The following is a 17817-nucleotide window of genomic DNA, read 5'->3' on the forward strand; positions in this document are numbered from 1 at the left end:
CCTGCTTAAGCCTCCCCCCACCCCCACCCCCCCCGGGCCCCAAAGTCTGCAAGAAGCCTCCAAATGCGGAGAAGGAGGAAGGAAAGGAAAGCAGAGAGTTGCCTTTCGGTAGAACAGCCAGGCTTCAGCAGCTGCAGAAAAAACGGCACGTTCCCAGAGTAAATGCATTGCGTGTTGTGGTTTTTTCTCCAGAAGGCAAGGAGTTTTGAAATCGTCCACAATCTCTCTGCCCCGAGGGCTGCGGGCTGGATGGGGTTAAACAGGCACTGGAGAAGGAAATATAAGTTTAAAAAAATCGGAGGCCACCTGAATTGTGGGCTTGGGGAAGTCTCCAAAGCGCGGGCCAGGCTGCGAGGCGGCGAGCAGGTTTACCTGGCGGAGCCGAGGCAGAGCCGGGCTCCCGCAGCCCCGAGCCGGGGGTCCAAAGTCCTCCCCGAGGAAAGAGCGCTCCCCGGGCGGCGGGCGCCCCGCGGCTTGGTCGCGGCCGCCGAAGTCCCTTAAACCAAAAGAAAAAAAGAAAAAGTAAAAGACGCTGATTCCCGTTTGAAAAGGAGCCTCCGCTCTCCCTGTGGGTCCCAGGCCCCGGGGCAGGGGCAGCTCTGGGAGCGCAGAGAACGTCGGCCAGCCCCGCTCCATCTGGCCGGAGTCCCGACAAAGTTACGCGGGCCCGATTTGCAGGAAGGAGGAAGCGAAGCAGCCCGAGCCCGGCTCCGCGCGGGGACCAGAAGAGCGCACGATCCCCATCCTGCCGGGGCCCGGGCCTCGACTCCCAGTCGTCCCCGGAGGGTACCTAGGGCCGAAGGGCGCTGCGCACTCCTCCCCTGGCGACCCAGGCTTCCTTTCTTCCGACCCCATCTCCCCCCGTGGCTCTCACCTCTCTTTTTCTCTTCGCAGCTCCAAGCGCTTGGTGACCCTGGCCCGGGGACTGTCGCCTGCCTTTCTGCGTTTCGGAGGCAAGAGGACAGATTTTCTCCAGTTCCAAAACCTGAGGAACCCGGCGAAAAGTCGCGGGGGCCCGGGGCCAGATTACTATCTCAAGAACTACGAGGATGGTGAGAAATTCGATGCACCTTGAGCCTGGGTTCCAGGGAGTGGGCACTGGCACGACAGCTTAGCGGGGCATGAAAGCCTTCCAGACAGGCCTAGGAACCTTTGCAAAATCCCTAAGAAGTCCTTGGCCCCGGGCAAGAAAGGCTCCTAACTTAGCATACGGTCGCGTGATTTTTTTATGGGGGTCATAAAGAACCCTTCCAATATCTCTTTTTCCAAGCTGAGCAGTGGCCCGGCTCTACTTCGGAGGAATCTCCAAGGGAGGGAGTGGTCTCAGGCTTCTCCTGGCCTGGGGTGGCTTCTGGAGACACTTTTAAGTACACTGGATAAGTCACCCCATGTTACGGAGGGCAAAAATCGTACAGGAAAGGTTCTGTTAAACCACGCATCTTGCGGGGCTGAAAGAGCTGCTTCAAGTGTGGAAGAAAGCGTAGAAGAAAGAACTTAATTTTTCTTTTGATCATTTCTTTGTACCCTTCAGGTTTATCTGTGCCGCCTTCCATTATCCCTTCTCTGGCCAACCTGCCTGGTCAGGTTTGGAGACTGATCTTATAATGTTTCTTGGGTTTAAAAAGCTGCTCTTCTGCTGATGGAAGAACTGAAATGGCGTGTTTTAAAGTGGTCTACATTAAAAGTAGTCTATTAGTCCTAATTCACAATTTTTCATGCTTACTAGCCAGCGGGACAGAGGGCAGACTCTTTCACGTAGTTCCTTGGGCTCGAGTTGATTTGTCTTCAGTTTAGGTTGGTGGGTCTTAGAAGATCCACAATGATGTCAACTTAAGGGTTGACCTTTTTGCTTGCCTTTTTTTTTAAGGGAAATAAAGTGTTTTTTAAAATATATTTTAGCAACTTAAAAGTCAGGGTTCCAGATCTCTCCAAGTTGTCTTTCTTACATCTACTTTCTAGGATGTTTCCATTTGGAAAATTCTGGGAAAGAAGTATGTGGACTTCTTTTCTTTTATTTCCTTTCCGTTTTTTTCTTTTGGTTTTCTAATGTGTTCACTGAAAAAGAGATTTCAGGGAAGATGTTTCACTCTTTGATTACACCTATGAAATATCTAGATATCTTGGGGAGATAAAGAAAAGCCAAGGTTGCAGATTTAGCCTGAGAAGCCTAAATAACTTTTGTGAAGGAACCTTTTCAGGAGCTGTTAACACTAGAAGGCATGTCCTTGGGATCAGAGGATAATAGATATGGAGCTAGAAGGGATCAATCTTATTTTCCAGATGTAAGAGAATTGACTTGCCCAATATCACCCAGGAAATAAATTGTAGAACTGGGGTTCATTTTTTTAAAGCATAGGTTTTTTTTTTTATTGCTGTCCTTTGTTTTTATAGCATCTATATTTTCCTCTCCCCCTTTTTATAGTACCATTCCTTATAAAAAAGAATAAAAAAAGAGGAAGAAAACAAGTTCAGCAAAACTGATCACTGTATCCCGTAAAGCTGACAGTTATTTCTATTCGGTTTCACACTGTGGATTCCCATTTCTGCAAAAGAACTGAGGGTAGGGAGGTATCTTTTCAAATCTCTTTTTGGGGACCAAGTTCAGTCATTATAATTTCAAAACATTCAATAGTACTTTTTTTTGCTGCTATTCTTTCAATTTATGTTGTTGTTGCAATTGTTTATATTGTTTTCTTGGTTCTGCTTATTCACTTTGCATCATTTTGTGTATGTCATCCTATGCTTCTCTGTGCTCTTTACAGGCCATGTTTCTTGTAGCATTGGACTATTCTTTTTCATTTGGATGCACCATTATGTTTAGCCACTTCTGGAGACAGGTCATCTGTATCCAAATCATTTCCTTTTTCTTCTATAGATTTTTTTTTTTTGGCTAATGTGGTTTCTCTGATGTTGAACAAGGCTTCCAAATTGTCTGAAGGCCTTCTCATACACATTACATTTTTTTGGGGGGGGGTTGATTGTTGTGTAGGGGAGTGCATTTAGTTGTCTGGGTCTTTTAAAAAGTTGACTGTTACAGTTGTGGGAGAAAAGGGAGGAATTCTGCAGAAAGATTTCTCTATCAAACACTGTACAAGGGAAAAGATACTCTATAATAACAACTATAGGGAAGTTTGACAGAGAGAGTTACGGCCTAAAGCCTATTTCTTCATGCTGTTATTGTCAGCATTGTGACGGGTAGACTAGAGATGGGATGAATATTAGTGATTTTGTTGATTAAACAGCCCTTTTACGTTCATTTTCCGTTAAACATGCTTTCCTCATTGTTTATGGTAAAACTTGCAAGAGCCCCAGGAATACCAGGGTGGGGTGTGGGGTGTAGGAAGAATGAAAAAAAAAAGACAAGTATAAGTTTAGGAATTGACTTTCTTCTGTCAAATTTTTACCCAGGATAGAATTACTGATTCACTGAGAACAATGAGATCTGTTTAAAATGAAGGATGCAATTTGCCTCCTTTGTAAAAGGAGAAAGTGGGCACCCTGGGGAGAGAGGAAATTGGCAGAAGGCCGTGGCCCATAAAACTTCATAGAATCAAAAAAATCAGAGGTGGAAAAGATCTGAGAGGTCATCTTCAGTCCACCCACCTCTTCAAGGGCTTTAGTATGGCAGAGCATTCCATCTGGGATCCTCTATTGCTTTGTCCAATCTGATATTAAATGTCTCTAGGAATGGGATTTTTACCACTCCTCCTGAAAGAGACAATTCTCCTGTCCCAAAGGTTATTGCCAGCAGATTTTTCTTGAGATTCAGACCTCCTTTTTTTTCTAGATGCCACCAGCTACCTAGTCTTCTTAGCTTTTTCTGGATTCCTACCCTATCGTCTGTTCTATGTGTCTTAGCTTTTAAAATAATACTTTGCCATAGCTGGTTTTTATTCAAGCTACCTGGATTCAATTGTTTGAAAACTTTCTTTAAAGTCAGTCCTTCCAGACACTAATCGAGTTTATTGCTCGTAGCCAAACTTTCTGATTTATGTCTCTGGTAATAAGATGCTCTGAACTGTATCAGTATTTGAGGTCCCAGCAGAGTTAGAGACTGCCCTATTTCTGTCCTTTGCTGCATACATATTTCTAATTCATATCTATCATTTTTGTTGTTTCGTGCTATGTTGCCAATTTCAAGTTAATGAGCTTTCAGCAGAAACCTTTTACAAACTGGGAAAATCTCCTGGGGGGACTTTCAGTCTATCATTATTATTCCTATAATCAGATAAGTGGACTTAGTGTCCATTTGTATAGAACAGTAACTGAAGTTAGAGCATTATAAAATCTACAAAGAGCTTTATATATAATATCTCATTTGATCTTCACTATAACTTTTCCAGATGTGTAGAATAGATTATGTCTCCATTTTTTTTGGATGAGAAAATTAAGTCCCAGAGAGGTTAATTCTGAGCCTACTATCCCGTCTGTGTCGACTTTAAGCAAAATAGACCAATTGGATAAATTGAAGTCAGAAAGTATATCTATAATGTATGACTTTTGTTAAGGCCAGATGATACCTAATATTTATATCTATACATTTAAAGGGTTTTTATTTTGTTATTTTTCAGTAAAATGCCTTTTCTCCTCCCTATAATTGAGCTCTCTCTCTCTCTCTCTCTCTCTCTCTCTCTCTCTCTCTCTCTCTCTCTCTGTGGTGCTTATTTTGTTTGAAGGAATTTAACAAAGAAAAAAGAACTTGTAACTTTGATTGAGGACAATGAATAAGAATTTAGAGAAAGTTAGAAAAGGAAAAGGAGGAAGACAAAACTGGTTTCTTTAGTTGTAATGCAGATGAGACCCATCACGTAGGCCACTGAATCCCTCCAAGATGGATTTTTTCTGGTGACTTCATTTATATTTCTGTCTCTATTTAATTCCTTAGTATTATTTGATTTCTATGACATGCCTCATTAATAAAGGCAAGTTACATGCCCTCTAGCTTCAGTTTTCCAAATAATTTATGAGCCCATGAAGACACCTGCCTCACAGATAACTCTATAGAACTCTGTTTATGGAAATATTCCTTTTGGAAAGTTTCCTAATTATACTTTCAAGGATTGTACATATTGTCAATCAGTAAGCAAGCATTTATTAAGTATCCAGTACCTTCTAGGCACTATATTAAGTTTTGGGGATCCTAAAGAAAAGTGGAAAAAACAACACAAACTCAAGGATCTCATAGTTTGATGGAGGAGAGAGCACATAAGCAATTATATACAAAAAGCTGATGTCTGTCTTTTGTTCTCCAAGAAGATCATGACAAACAAATAAATTGGATTTGAGGGTAGGGGATGCTGTGTTAAGTCACCAGCCTCACTTTCTCCTCCAGAGTCATCTGGGTCCAAATGGACCAATATGAATCTGGACGACTAGAGGTGGTCCAGGATACAAGGCAACTGGGGTTAAGTGACTTGTCCAAGGTCACACGGCTAGTGTCTGAAGTTGGATTTTAAATCAGTTCTTCCTGACCAGTGCTGTTGCTCTCTCCACTGCACCATCTACTGCCCTGGAGACAGGTTAAATGTGGGAGAATCGGAGGGAAAGAACTAGTATTAAGGGGGGGCGGGGAGGAAAGCCTTCTTGTAGAAGAATCTGTCTAATTTAAAAATAGAATTTTAAAGTGAACTGTACTTGGAAATAGGTAAGTGGAAATGGGTAAGTGGAAATAGGTAAGATAACCCAGTCTATTTCTTTTACAAATGAGGAAATGGCTTTGAAAATGGTGCAAATAGTATAAAGATGAATGTAATATGATTTGTAGTTCAGAACTGTTCTTTCTTCCCCAAATAACCACTTTTGGTAAATTCAGCTTTCTCGTAAATTTAGGATGCTATGTTTGATTTTTTAAAAATTTCATCTACTTTTTTCTGAATAGTATCTTATCTCCTCCAGTTTTTCATTCTCAGTCATAATACATACATCTTGAACCAACCCCCTTCAAATTCATCCTCTTAAAATGCTCCTTTCCTCATTTTATTTCTTTGTTCAAATATCTTCAGTGGTTTTTTCTACTAATGGAATAAAATCCATTTCAAAAAATATTTATTAAGTATCTACTATATGCAAGGCACTATTATAGGGATGCAAGAACAAAAACCAAATCCTGTTACCAAGGAGCTAAAATTCTACTGGAAGTTCAGGGTCCTTGGTTTCTCCTTTAAGACTTTTCACATTTTCGCCCAGAATTTATTTTTCCAATCTTATTTCATTTCCCCTGACTAGATCTCATTATGATTCCTCAATTCCAGATAGTCTTACTGTTCCCTGATCACGCCCTATTTTTGTTCACATGGGATCATAGAATCATAGACCTAGAGATTAGAGTAGGCCATTTCTAGACAAGTCACCTAGTATCCAACTACCTTTTTTTTTTACAGAGGGAACTAAAGCCCAGTGGGATTAGTGAAGTGACTTGCCCAAGGGCATCCACAGCTAGGAAGTGGCATAATTCAAATTCAAATATCTTTGGTTCCAACTTCAGTACTCTTCCTGAACTATCATTCTGATTCCATAAGGGCCCTAAAATCACAGGATCTTTTGTTTGGAGTACCAGCATATTTTGATTTTTGATTCTCTGCCACTGTAGCTGCTAAAGTAGAAGATAGAAATTTTGTGTTTTGTCTTTATCTCATGAGTTGCCATGTCCAAAGGATTCATCATTCATTGACCAGTCTGCTGGTGATTAGTTCTCACCACTGCCAGAAAACAATTTGAAGCCTTTTTTAGCTGGGTAAATTCTGGCAGAATTTGCAGCCCACTATTGTAGACTTTTAGGATCCAGAATCCTAGATAGCCTCTAGAGTAGGACATGTGGGAGGCCTTGTCCATCATTCCTTGATAGACTTTTTGGATATTTGTTTTTGATGATGTCATCAATATCCTTGAAAATCTAAGGTAACATGACCCCCTCCTCCTTTGAGAGCCAAGATGTAGCTTCTATTGACCTAGTGTGGATTTTGTGATTCTTCAGTTATTTTCCTACTTGTTCCCATGTCCTGCTTTGCTTCTATCTGCAGAATCTTATGCAGTTTGTCTTTATTTTGGATCTAGTAACTAAGTTTCAGATGCCCTCCCCCCCTTTTCTTTCTTTTTATTAGCCAGAATTTACTTTCTTCCCCCTTTACTTCCCAGACATTGGAAGAAAAAAATTCAAGCAAGGCCTTTTTAACAAATGCACAGTAAAACAAAACAGTTCCTTCCTTCTCTTTTCACCAAGCATCCCCTCTTTCACAAAGAAATCCCACTCCACAGGCCGGCTTTCCTGGGGAATTGTGAGGTGGTTATTTTTCTCCTCCAGATTCCATGAGTGCCAAACATTACATAACACAAATGTGTTCCGAATACCCAAGTAAATATTTATCTATTTGTAAACCTGAACTCTTGTATCTTTCAGTAAAAACTTCATTTCATATAAACATTCCTTGAAATTAAATGTAATTCAACAAGTAATTTTTGTGCGCCCAACGTGTATCCTGTTCTGCTTAGGATCCCGGGGAGAGATACAAGAAAGTAACAATAGCTGACACATTATGTAGCTCTTTCAGGCTTGCAAAGCATTTTCATACCTTGTTTCTTTTGAGTGGCATAATAAACTTTTGAAGTTAATGATATACTATCTTGATTTTGCAGATGAGGAAACTGAGACTTTTTTTTGATAATTTTTTTTTCATATCTAAATTCTCTTCTTCAGATTCTCCATTACTCCCCAAACAAGAGAACAAGAAAAATGAAACCTGTGTTGCTCTGTACAAACATGTTATTGTTCAGTTGTGTCCGACTCTTGTTGACCCCATGTACCTTACTTTCTGTGAATTTTCTTGGCAAGGATACTGGAATGTCTTGCTATTTCCTTCTCCAGTGGATTAAGACAAACAGAGGTTAAGTGACTTGCTCAAGGTCTGAGGCCAGATTTGAACTCAGGTTTTCCTGATTCAGGCCCTGCTCATCCACCGAGCCATCTATCTGATTCCTATATGAACATGTACGGTGAAACAAAACAAATTCTCATATGATGAGGTTCCATTTCAGGTGCAGTGACTGGCACATAGCTAGTTCTTAATAAATGCTTATAGATGCTTAGGGGGGGAAATAAAATATTAACTAAACATATTTAAAAATAAAATATATGTTTCTCTGGTTAAAAAAAAGCTTGTGGACTCAGTGTGACTCATTGAATAAAAGAGTGGTTTGGTGAATTGCCATATATTCACAAAACCAGTAAGTATAGGATTTGAATCTGGGTCTTACCGACTCCTCAATCCAGTTATATCCCATTGCTGTCTAAAAGAGATTGCCTCGTCAGACCCCTCAAAGGGTTCGCAATCATGGAAAGACAAGACTGATATACATGAAACTATTAGAAAACAATACTAAGACAATGTAATAAAGTGCTAAAATGACTATAAATCACATACCTAAGATATGTAGAACAGATGTTAACTTGAGGGACGGAAGAGCTTAGCATTGGCAAGAGCTACCGGGGGAGGCTCTATGAAAAAAGAAAAAGGGAAACTGAGTTAAGAAGTGGAGAATATTAGGATTGGGATGGGTGGGAGTTAACTGGGAGTTTTTCCAGAGCCAAAGGAATAGCATCAGCCAATGTCAGGAGGACCAAATGAGGCATGTTTTAGGGATGGTAAGGGGTAGACCAGAAGACTGGAGGGTTAATAGATTTCTAGTGGTATCAGGTTGTGGAAGGTATTGAAATGCAGACAGTATAATAAAAAAGCAGTAATCATTGCTAGCATTTATTTGACTACTTTACATATGTTATCTCATTTTAGGCCGGGAGGCTGAGAGAGTTTCAGTGGCTTGTCCTGGTTCATACAATCACTAAATGCCTAAGATGGGTTTTGAATTTAGCTCTTCCTGATTTGAAGTTCTAGTACTCTATACATCAATAGAACATGGATGCACCCTTAAAACTCAATGTGGCCAAGTGAAGCCACGTTTGCACCTAGACCCAAGATCATAGGATAGAGTCACTATGCCAGCTCATTGTTATTCACACACAGCTCCATAGCCTCTGGATCTGACTCTCATTCCTATTACTTAGAACTTGAATGATTTATTATGTAAAAACTGAACATCCCTATCTCACCCAGGCTCCAAGAGCAGGGGCTACTCATGGGTCCAGTCTTCATTCTGAGTTGGCATAGGACCTTTGATCTTTGCAGTTTCAGACCTGGGTCAATTTATCCCCTTTTAGGCAACCTGGTGGGCCCCAAGCTTACCATATTGATTCCAGACTTAGTGTAGACCTCTGATCTTTTAGTCTACCATCACTCAGAACTCACAAACTCCAGAGATCTGCCAGCCTCAGCCTCCCCAGTAGCTGGGATTATAGGAATGATGACCACCCCAGCTCTGGTTCTGTGTGATGTTGGACAGATCACCTCACCTCTGGAGTCTTGACCCCCCCTCATCTTTAAAATGAACATTATGAATTAGGTCAGGGAGTCTTAACCCTGGATCTGTGTACTTTGTTTTAACTATGTTGATAAATGCATTTTTATATAACTATTTTATATATACATAATTTTAGTAATATAATTTTGTCCATATTTATATAATTTTATTTGTAATTATATGGTATAGTTCATATACATTTTAAAAATTATTTTATAAAAATGCATTTTATATAATTGTTTTTGTTATACATTTATATATAATTATTTTACATATAATATAATTTAAACATATTTATATATAATTCTTTTATACAATTATGTAATTTTAGATATAATTATATATTTTAAGAAATTATTTTTATATAATTATTGATGAATACATTTTAATATAATTGATTACTTTTGTTGACATATATTTTGTTGACATATATTTTGTTTAATGCATTTAAAAATATTCTGAAAACAGCATACCTTGACGTTACCAGACTGACTGCCAGAAGGGGTCACGATACACAAAAAAAGTTTAAGAATTTTTGGATTAGATGTGCTCTAGGGATATTTGGCTGTGATTTCCATTATTGATGCAATTCCCTATAATCCTTAATAAAGCCTTAGTTTCCTCATCTACAGAATGGGGACAATAGCACCTACTTTCCATCATTGTTATAAGAATCAAATGAAATAAGATATGTAAAGTGATTTGTCAACTTTAAAACACTGTATGCATGCTAGCTATAATTAATATTATTATTGTGTCATTATAAGGTCTATTTTTTTAATTCAACTTTTTTTTAATTCACGGTGACTCATCAAGTAAGCCTAGTCTCCTTCCTCTTAAGCCTATACAATCAGAAGGACTTAATGTTTCAGTTGTGTCCAGTCAAATAACTTATCTGTAGTCCTGATTTGAATCAAGCCTTTGGCTTAGTCATTGAAGGCTCTTGTGGGGCAAGGTATACTTCAGTTTTTGTCTTTGAGGTTCTGGCCCCTAGCACAGTGTAAGCTCAAGTAAAGTGTAGTAAAGCTCAAATAAAATTTAGTAAATGTTTGCTGATTGACTATTATACCAAATTTTGGTTTATTGGTAAGAAAACTTACAAAAGATGTACACATTTTGTTTCAAAGGAACCTCCAAAGTCTTTCAATCTATGATTCCACCAATGGAACAAGCCTTTTTGTACATATTTGAACACTTAGCATATCCTTATGAATAGGATGTAAAGAAATGTCTTAAATTAATGGAGGCAAATATTAATTTCCTGGTATCCTTTAGGCCAAGGAATCGAACTAGCAAGGTAATTTAGGATCATATGATTTTGGGATTTGGAGCTGGCCTAGAGATCATTTAGACCTGGAGTTCCGTACCTTTTTTGCCATGGACTGCTCCTCTGAACTGTTTTTAAAGGATTGTTTTGAAATGCATAAAATAAAATATATAGGATTATAAGAAAAACCAATTTTATTGAAATATTGCTCTCAAGATATATAAAAAACCAAATATGAGAAATGCTAGTATGTTATTAAGTGTGATAGCTATAGTAATTTTGAATTAGTGGTGAGCATGAATGATATTTTGAGGCATCTGTAACAACTGTAATGTGATGTGAGGCAGTCGATAGAGCAATGGATATAGAGCTCTGTCAGGAAGACTCAAGTTTAAACTCTCTCAGATATTTATTCGCTATATGAAGTTCTCTCAGCATCAATTTCCCCATATATAAAATGGGGATAGTAATTATAACATCTACCTTCCCAGAGTTGTAATGAGGATCAAAATGAGATAATATTTGGAAAGCACATTGCAGACTTTAAAATGCTATACAGATTTTAGCTATTATTAAAATGCTATGCAAATAGTAACTATTTTTTATCATTATATGAAAATATCTGTGATTTCTGCTGGTGACAAAGTCACCACTAATAATACTAGGGTTTCCTGTCTACATTCATAAGCAAAGGAAATGATTACATTTCAGTTAGATGTTAGTGATAAAAGTATAATTTTTCCCAGTCATTGGATATTTGCTCAAACAAATGTCCTTTTTTTCTTGACAGTTTAGAAATAAGACTTTGGGGCAGCTGGGTGGTATAAGTGGGTAGAGTTCCAGCCCTGGAGTCCAAGACCTAAGTTCAAATCCAGTTTCAGATTTCATGACACTAGCTGTGTGTCCCTAGGCAAGTCACATAACCCCGATTGCCTTGTTTAAAACAAAGAAAAAAGATATGACATGCATTTCATTCTTACAGAATCCTTGAAGTGGTAGACCAGCCACACAACACTTTGTTGTTAAAATTCTCTTTTTAGCAGAAGCTCCACAGAGCCATTTTCCTGCTGAAGAATCTTCATTAGTTCCTTGTTAAATGTTCAGCTTGGCATTGTAATTTTTTTAAAATCCAAATTCATAAACCTTTTGAATTCCATCTTCTTGACAACGATCCCTTTTCCACTCCCCACCCCATCTCCAGGTTAAGAACCCTTTTCTAGACCAGTCCCCTTATGTTACAGATGAAGAAACTCAGTCCTAGAGGAAAGGAAGTGATTTGGTCAAGGTGACACAGTAAGTCCTAAGTATTCAAGATAGAAATTTAAAATTAATTTCCTTTTAAATACAGTGTGTCCCAAAAGTCTTAGTGAAGTTTTATGCTTAAAAATTCACTAAGACCTTTGGGATGTTCTGTATAAACATAAAAGCCTAACTCTGATCAGCAGAAGCTTTAATAATTTTTGACCAGGGGAACAGTTATAATAGACATAATGCTTTAGGAGTTAAAGATGAGTGAGAGTCTGTGACCACATGTGGTATGTAAATGAAATAGTTTCTGAAAAACTCAAGTAATCCAATGCTTTCTCAGAGCTGAATCTGGTAGCAAGGATTATTTGCATTTTACACTATGTAAGGAAGTGTCCCTCCCCACCCTGTTTCTTGCTCCCTTTCAATACCCCTTTTCTTCCCTAGGCACCATATATTTTCTCCTTTTCCAGATTTCTTTTAAGTCAAATTAAGTCCAGCTATTCTTACCCACTTCCTAAGCTTTGCCACATCAACATTTCCCCATTTCTCAAAAGCTAGCTGAAGAGTCACAGCTCAACCCTCCTCTGGAGCTGATTGTTAAGTCTTCAGTGTGAACACTTACACTTTGGTAATATGGGGCACTGGCTGGCAAAGTCGATAGAGTACTGGGTCTTGAATTAGGAAAACACATCTTCCTGAGTTCAAATTTGACCTCAGACCTAGCTGTGTGACCCTAGGCAAGTCACTTTATTCTGCCCCAGTTCCTCAACTGTAAAATGATTTAGAGAAGAAAATGACAAACCATTGCAGTATTTTTGCTAAGAAAAGTCCAAAAAGAGTCACGAGGAGTCAGACACAGTAGAACAACAAATAATCTGATCTAATCTTACCTATTCAACCTACTTCTTGCCTAATTAGGACAGGTTTTCTCCATATGACCGATCAGTCTCTCGGAGACACAATTTGACTCATTCAGCTTAATTATGCTTGGGTTCTTTATTGTTGTCCATCTGGAGAACTATCTGCTTCCCTTTGCCTACTTAAGTAAATGAAATTCAGCAAGCATTTATTAAGTGCCTCCAGTCTTCAAGGCATTATTCTAGGTATGTTGGTTACAAAGGCTAAATGAAGCAGTTTCTGACCTTTGAGGAGATTATAGTCTATTTAGGGAAGACACTGCTTGTGCAATAAATACAAAGTATAGACAAAGTAACTAAAAAAAGCATCAAATGACACAGTAGATAGAGCCTTAGTCAGGAAGACCTGAGTTTAAATTTGATCTCAGACATTTAGCTGAAACGACTTTGGATGAGTCACTTAACTTTTGCCTGCCTCAGTTTCTTCAATTGTAAAATGAAGATAATAGCACCTAACTTCCAGTGCTGTGAGGCTTAAATGAGAAAATATTTGCTAAGTGCCTTACAGATCTTAAATTGCTAGGTAAATGCATTAATAATCATAATGATTTCAAAGGAGAAGTGTATTTCCTTGCAATTATTTGGAAATTAAGCAGTGACACTGGAGTAGGAAGATCTGTTTTCAAATCCTGCCTTCATCCATTATTAGAGCAAATGAGCAAGTGACTTAATCTCCCTGGGCTTTTATTTTGCTCCTCTGTAAAATGAGAGTTTTGGGCCAGATGCTCTCTGAAGTCACCTTTGACCTATGATCCCTATGAATAATTGCCTTCAGGAGATGGATCTTGAATTATTCTTTGGAAGATGTTTACAACAGATAGCGGGTCTCTTCCTAGGGTCCAGTCTACAGACGAGCTATACTAGGCTTCATATCTTTTCTCATTCTCTGGACTCCTTCAGTTTACCCCAGCACATTGCTGGGCACATAAATTCAGTCTCATTCCTGTGGATTGATTGGAAGGAAACAGACACCATCCATGCCTCCAGGAATTCGCAATCCAAACACTCATTGACAATGACAAACATGTAAAAACCCATACAGACTCACACATCACGGTGCCGCATGGAGCAAATACGCACGTCAACTCAAACAAAGTATTTATGTTATTTACAAACCTTAATGCATATGTTTTGCTTTTTGTGTGGTAGAAAATGAAGAGTGAAAAATGTAAGTTGCATGTTTAGCAAAGATGGAAAGGAGGGAGACCCACTGCTTTGATTCCAGCTGGTCTGGAAAGGCGAGGACTCCATGAAGAATGGAAGGGAGGGAGCTTGGCAAGCTTGGAGGGGAGAATGTTCCAGATTTAGAGCAAAGCCTTGGAGCTGGCATGAAAGAGAAAGGAACAAGGAATTGTTGAGGTGTAGCACCTTTGAAACCAGAAGACTTCTGTCTTCATCCTAGAAGGGAGGACTGTGATCTGGGACAAGGTATTTCTCCTGCTCAGACCTCAGTTTTTCCTATCAGTAAAAGAAAGGGATTAGGCTAGATGAAATAAACCATTTGTGGAGTCAGAAGACCTGGGTTCAAAACCAGCATGTAATGTTTACCTCCCAATGAGACCTTGGCCTAGTCACTTTTCTCATCTAGACCTGTTTCCTTATTCTATAAAATGTGGGGGTTGGATTGAATGATCTGAGGATCTTCTAGCTCTAAATCTGTATCAGGGGTTCTTAACCTAGGGTTTGTGGTTTTCTAAGGGATCTGTGGATGGATTTTAAGCCATCCGAAAACCTGGATAAGGGAAAAAAATAACATCTTTGGCATTTCCTTTAATTATTTCAAAACATTATTCTGAGAAGCAATTCATAGAATTTATCAAAGGAGTCTATGGCATGGAAAAGTTTTAAGAATTTCTGTTCTCTCTATTAGGGTCCCATCCAAGGCTAATATTTTATTCAATGACTCAAAGTTCTGCCTCTACTTTCTACTACAATGACAACCAATACCAGGAATCTCTTGGGCTCATACTATGGATTCAGTGGATATGCTGGTGCACAGAAGATATATAGTGTATTTTTCTCATTCTAGTTGGTGAGACCAACCTAGATGGAACAGTAGCAACAGAAGGGATGATTTCGGTGGTGTAGGGCATGAGGGACTAGAACTCTGAAGGACAGGAAAGTCAATGACCAGGGGAGTCATGGAGGAAAGTTACCCACCATAGATCTATAATTGGAAGGGATCAGAAAGCCATCTAGGATTTTACAGGATTGAGGATCAGGGGGGTTAAGTGACTTGCCCAAGGTTATCCAGACAATAGATGATAGAGATAAATTTTGAACCTCTCTGATTTCAGAAACAGTGCCCTCTCTACCTTACCATACTGGTTCCTTTAACTTGGGGCTTGAAAAGCAAGAGAAAAGTGAATTCCGGGAGAAGGAGGCACAATGAGCAGAGCATCCTTGTGGGATTGTTAGGAAAGTAGAATGTGTTTATTGGAAAGTAGTAGGAAATAATTAAAAGAATCTTTAAGCACCTGCTTTGCCTTTAGGTAGCTTCAAGTTTACATCATTTCAGATGTAGAATTTCATTTTCTTTTTCTCACACATTCAGATTTTTTTACAGCAGTCTTAGATAATAAATAATAAAACTGAATAAACCCCACAACTTCATCAGCGCTTATATAAAATCTTCCCTGATAACTTCCATGTAAAAACAACTGATTTTCTTTTAAAGATTTTAATTGTGTTTTATTTTTGTAATTATGTGTAAAGACAATTTTTAACATTAATAAAACATTTTTTTTGAGTTCTGAATTTTCTCCTTCTCCCCTTCACCTCTCCTTTCCTAAGAAGGTAAACAATTCGATATAGATTATATACATGCAATCACGTAAAACTTATTTCCCTATTAGCCATATTGTAAAAGAAGAAACAGACAAAAATACATTTACGAAAAAGAAAAAAAAGAAGAGACAGATCAGTAGGGAAAAATATTAAAAAAGAGAAAATAATATGCTTTGATCTGCATTCAGACTTGTCCAATTCTTTTTCTGGATGTGGATAGCACAAATTACCCCACCCCAGATTTCTCATGTTTTCCCTTATATATACTGACTGTGTGACCCTAGGCAAGTCATTTAGCCTTTGGGGAACAGGTATTGTTCAGCTTGATCACCAGTATTCTCTATACTGATGAAATATCTTCCATTCGGGGTGAGATACTGTGTATAAAATATTTTCCAAACCTTAAAGTGCTATTTGAAAGTGAGATGCTGCTGCTGCCGCCTATAATCAGGGTGTTCTATTAGCACTGCTGGCTCCTAGCCTGAAGCTCTTTACATCTCTAAAATCAATTGATCCCCAATAGACAATAGCTATTTGATGGTTGCACTCCAAATGGTGGGTTACAATTGGATGGTTACAAGGGACCAGCCACAAGTTTTGTCTCAATGAATACATATTTTTAAGGTACTTGCAATTTTGCAGAGCATTTCTAAATGAGGTCCATAGTAGAGTGTAAACTCTTGGAAGGCAGGGCCTTGATTTTGTATCCTCAGCACCTGGGTGTCAGATTGTAGCATGCTTAATGAATGCATATGAAATTGAATTGAATCAGGCCCATCAACTGGGTCTGCCAACCTAGGATCTGCTAACTAGAAGACATATCGTACAAGTATATTTGATTATCATGACCACAGGCATTCTGAAATATGAAGCATCATTTACAGAGGTCAAAGGAGAAGGAAGTATCATGTGAAAACTGAGCATATTGAGCCAAGTTCTCTCACGCGTCATCACTAGGAATATTCCTTTAGTAGAATCGGCTCCATGGTCCAATCTAGTTGGGTTTGATACGAAAGATGTAATGCACATACTCCAAGTTAGATGGCGCAGTGAATAGAACACTGACCTTGGAGTAAGGAAGATGGGAGTGCTAATCCAGCCTCAGACATTTGATATTCACTAGCTGTGTGATCTTGGGCAAGTCACTTGACCTTGATTGCCTCACATCCAGGGCCATCTTTAGTTGATTCCTATTTGGCCACTGGACCCAGATGGCTCTGGAAGAGAAAGTGAGCCTGATGACTTAGCACAGCACTCACTCACTCAAATCCAGTTCATGTGCTTGTGATAGCATCACCTCCCTGATGTCATGGTCTTTGAGAACAAAACATCATCATAATGGAGCCTGGGATGGGAAGAGTTGACATTTTGCAAAAAGCTATAAATTTGAATCTGGCACCTTACTACCCATGTGATGTAGGGAAGGTCACCCAACCTGTTTGAGAACATAAAATTAGAGGATATTTCGTTAGATAACATCTATAATCTTTTTCAGAGGTAGTTAGATGGAGCAATAAATAGAGCACCAAGTCTGGAGTAAGGAAGATTCATTTTTCCAAGTTTAAATCTTATTAGCTGTGTGACCCTGGGCAAGTCATTTAACCCTCTTTGCCTTAGTTTACTTTTCTGTAAAATGAACTGGAGAAAATAATGACAAGCCACTCGAGTATCTTTGCCAAGAAAACCCCAAATGGGTTTCTGACAGAGCTGGACACCACTGAACAAACAACATTTTTACTATAATCAGTTTCTTTTGTAATCCTACGTATCCTATTTTATGAATGTGAAAACTTGATTCTGTGAAAGGGTCTTGAGGCCTTTTTAGACTGCCCCATGTATGCAGTATATACACAAAAGATTAAGAACCTCTGAACCAATTTAACCTACCCAGCTCCAAGGAAGACCCTTTTTGAAGCTATTTACTCAGGTATGGAATCTTTCTGTTGTGACAGGGCCAATCTAAAGCCAGCCTTAGATCAAGGGTTGAGTCAATAAGTGTCTTCATGGTATGATTCGACAGGTGCCGATAAAAAAACTTACACAACATATGCATGGTATTGTGGGAAGAGAGCTGGGTTTGGATTCCAGCTTTGATACTAACTGGGTGACCTTTCACCTCCCCAGACCTCAGTTTCCTCAGCTGTAAAATGAGGTGGTTGGATTGTATGACCTCTAAGTTACTTTACA

At 38.9% G+C, this 17817-nt stretch overlaps 1 protein-coding gene across 1 annotated transcript in view; it reads left to right on the forward strand.

The window, feature by feature from the left end:
* The window catches only part of HPSE2 (heparanase 2 (inactive)), a 740263-nt gene that overhangs the window by 2710 nt on the left and 719736 nt on the right, over positions 1 to 17817 (forward strand). The window contains exon 2 of the mRNA XM_074233180.1: positions 895 to 1052. Coding sequence (XP_074089281.1) covers positions 895 to 1052 — 158 coding nt within the window. The remainder of the gene's footprint in view (positions 1 to 894; positions 1053 to 17817) is intronic.

Source organism: Macrotis lagotis, chromosome 4 (genome assembly GCF_037893015.1).
Source record: "Macrotis lagotis isolate mMagLag1 chromosome 4, bilby.v1.9.chrom.fasta, whole genome shotgun sequence".
Classification (NCBI taxonomy): Eukaryota; Metazoa; Chordata; class Mammalia; order Peramelemorphia; family Peramelidae; genus Macrotis; species Macrotis lagotis.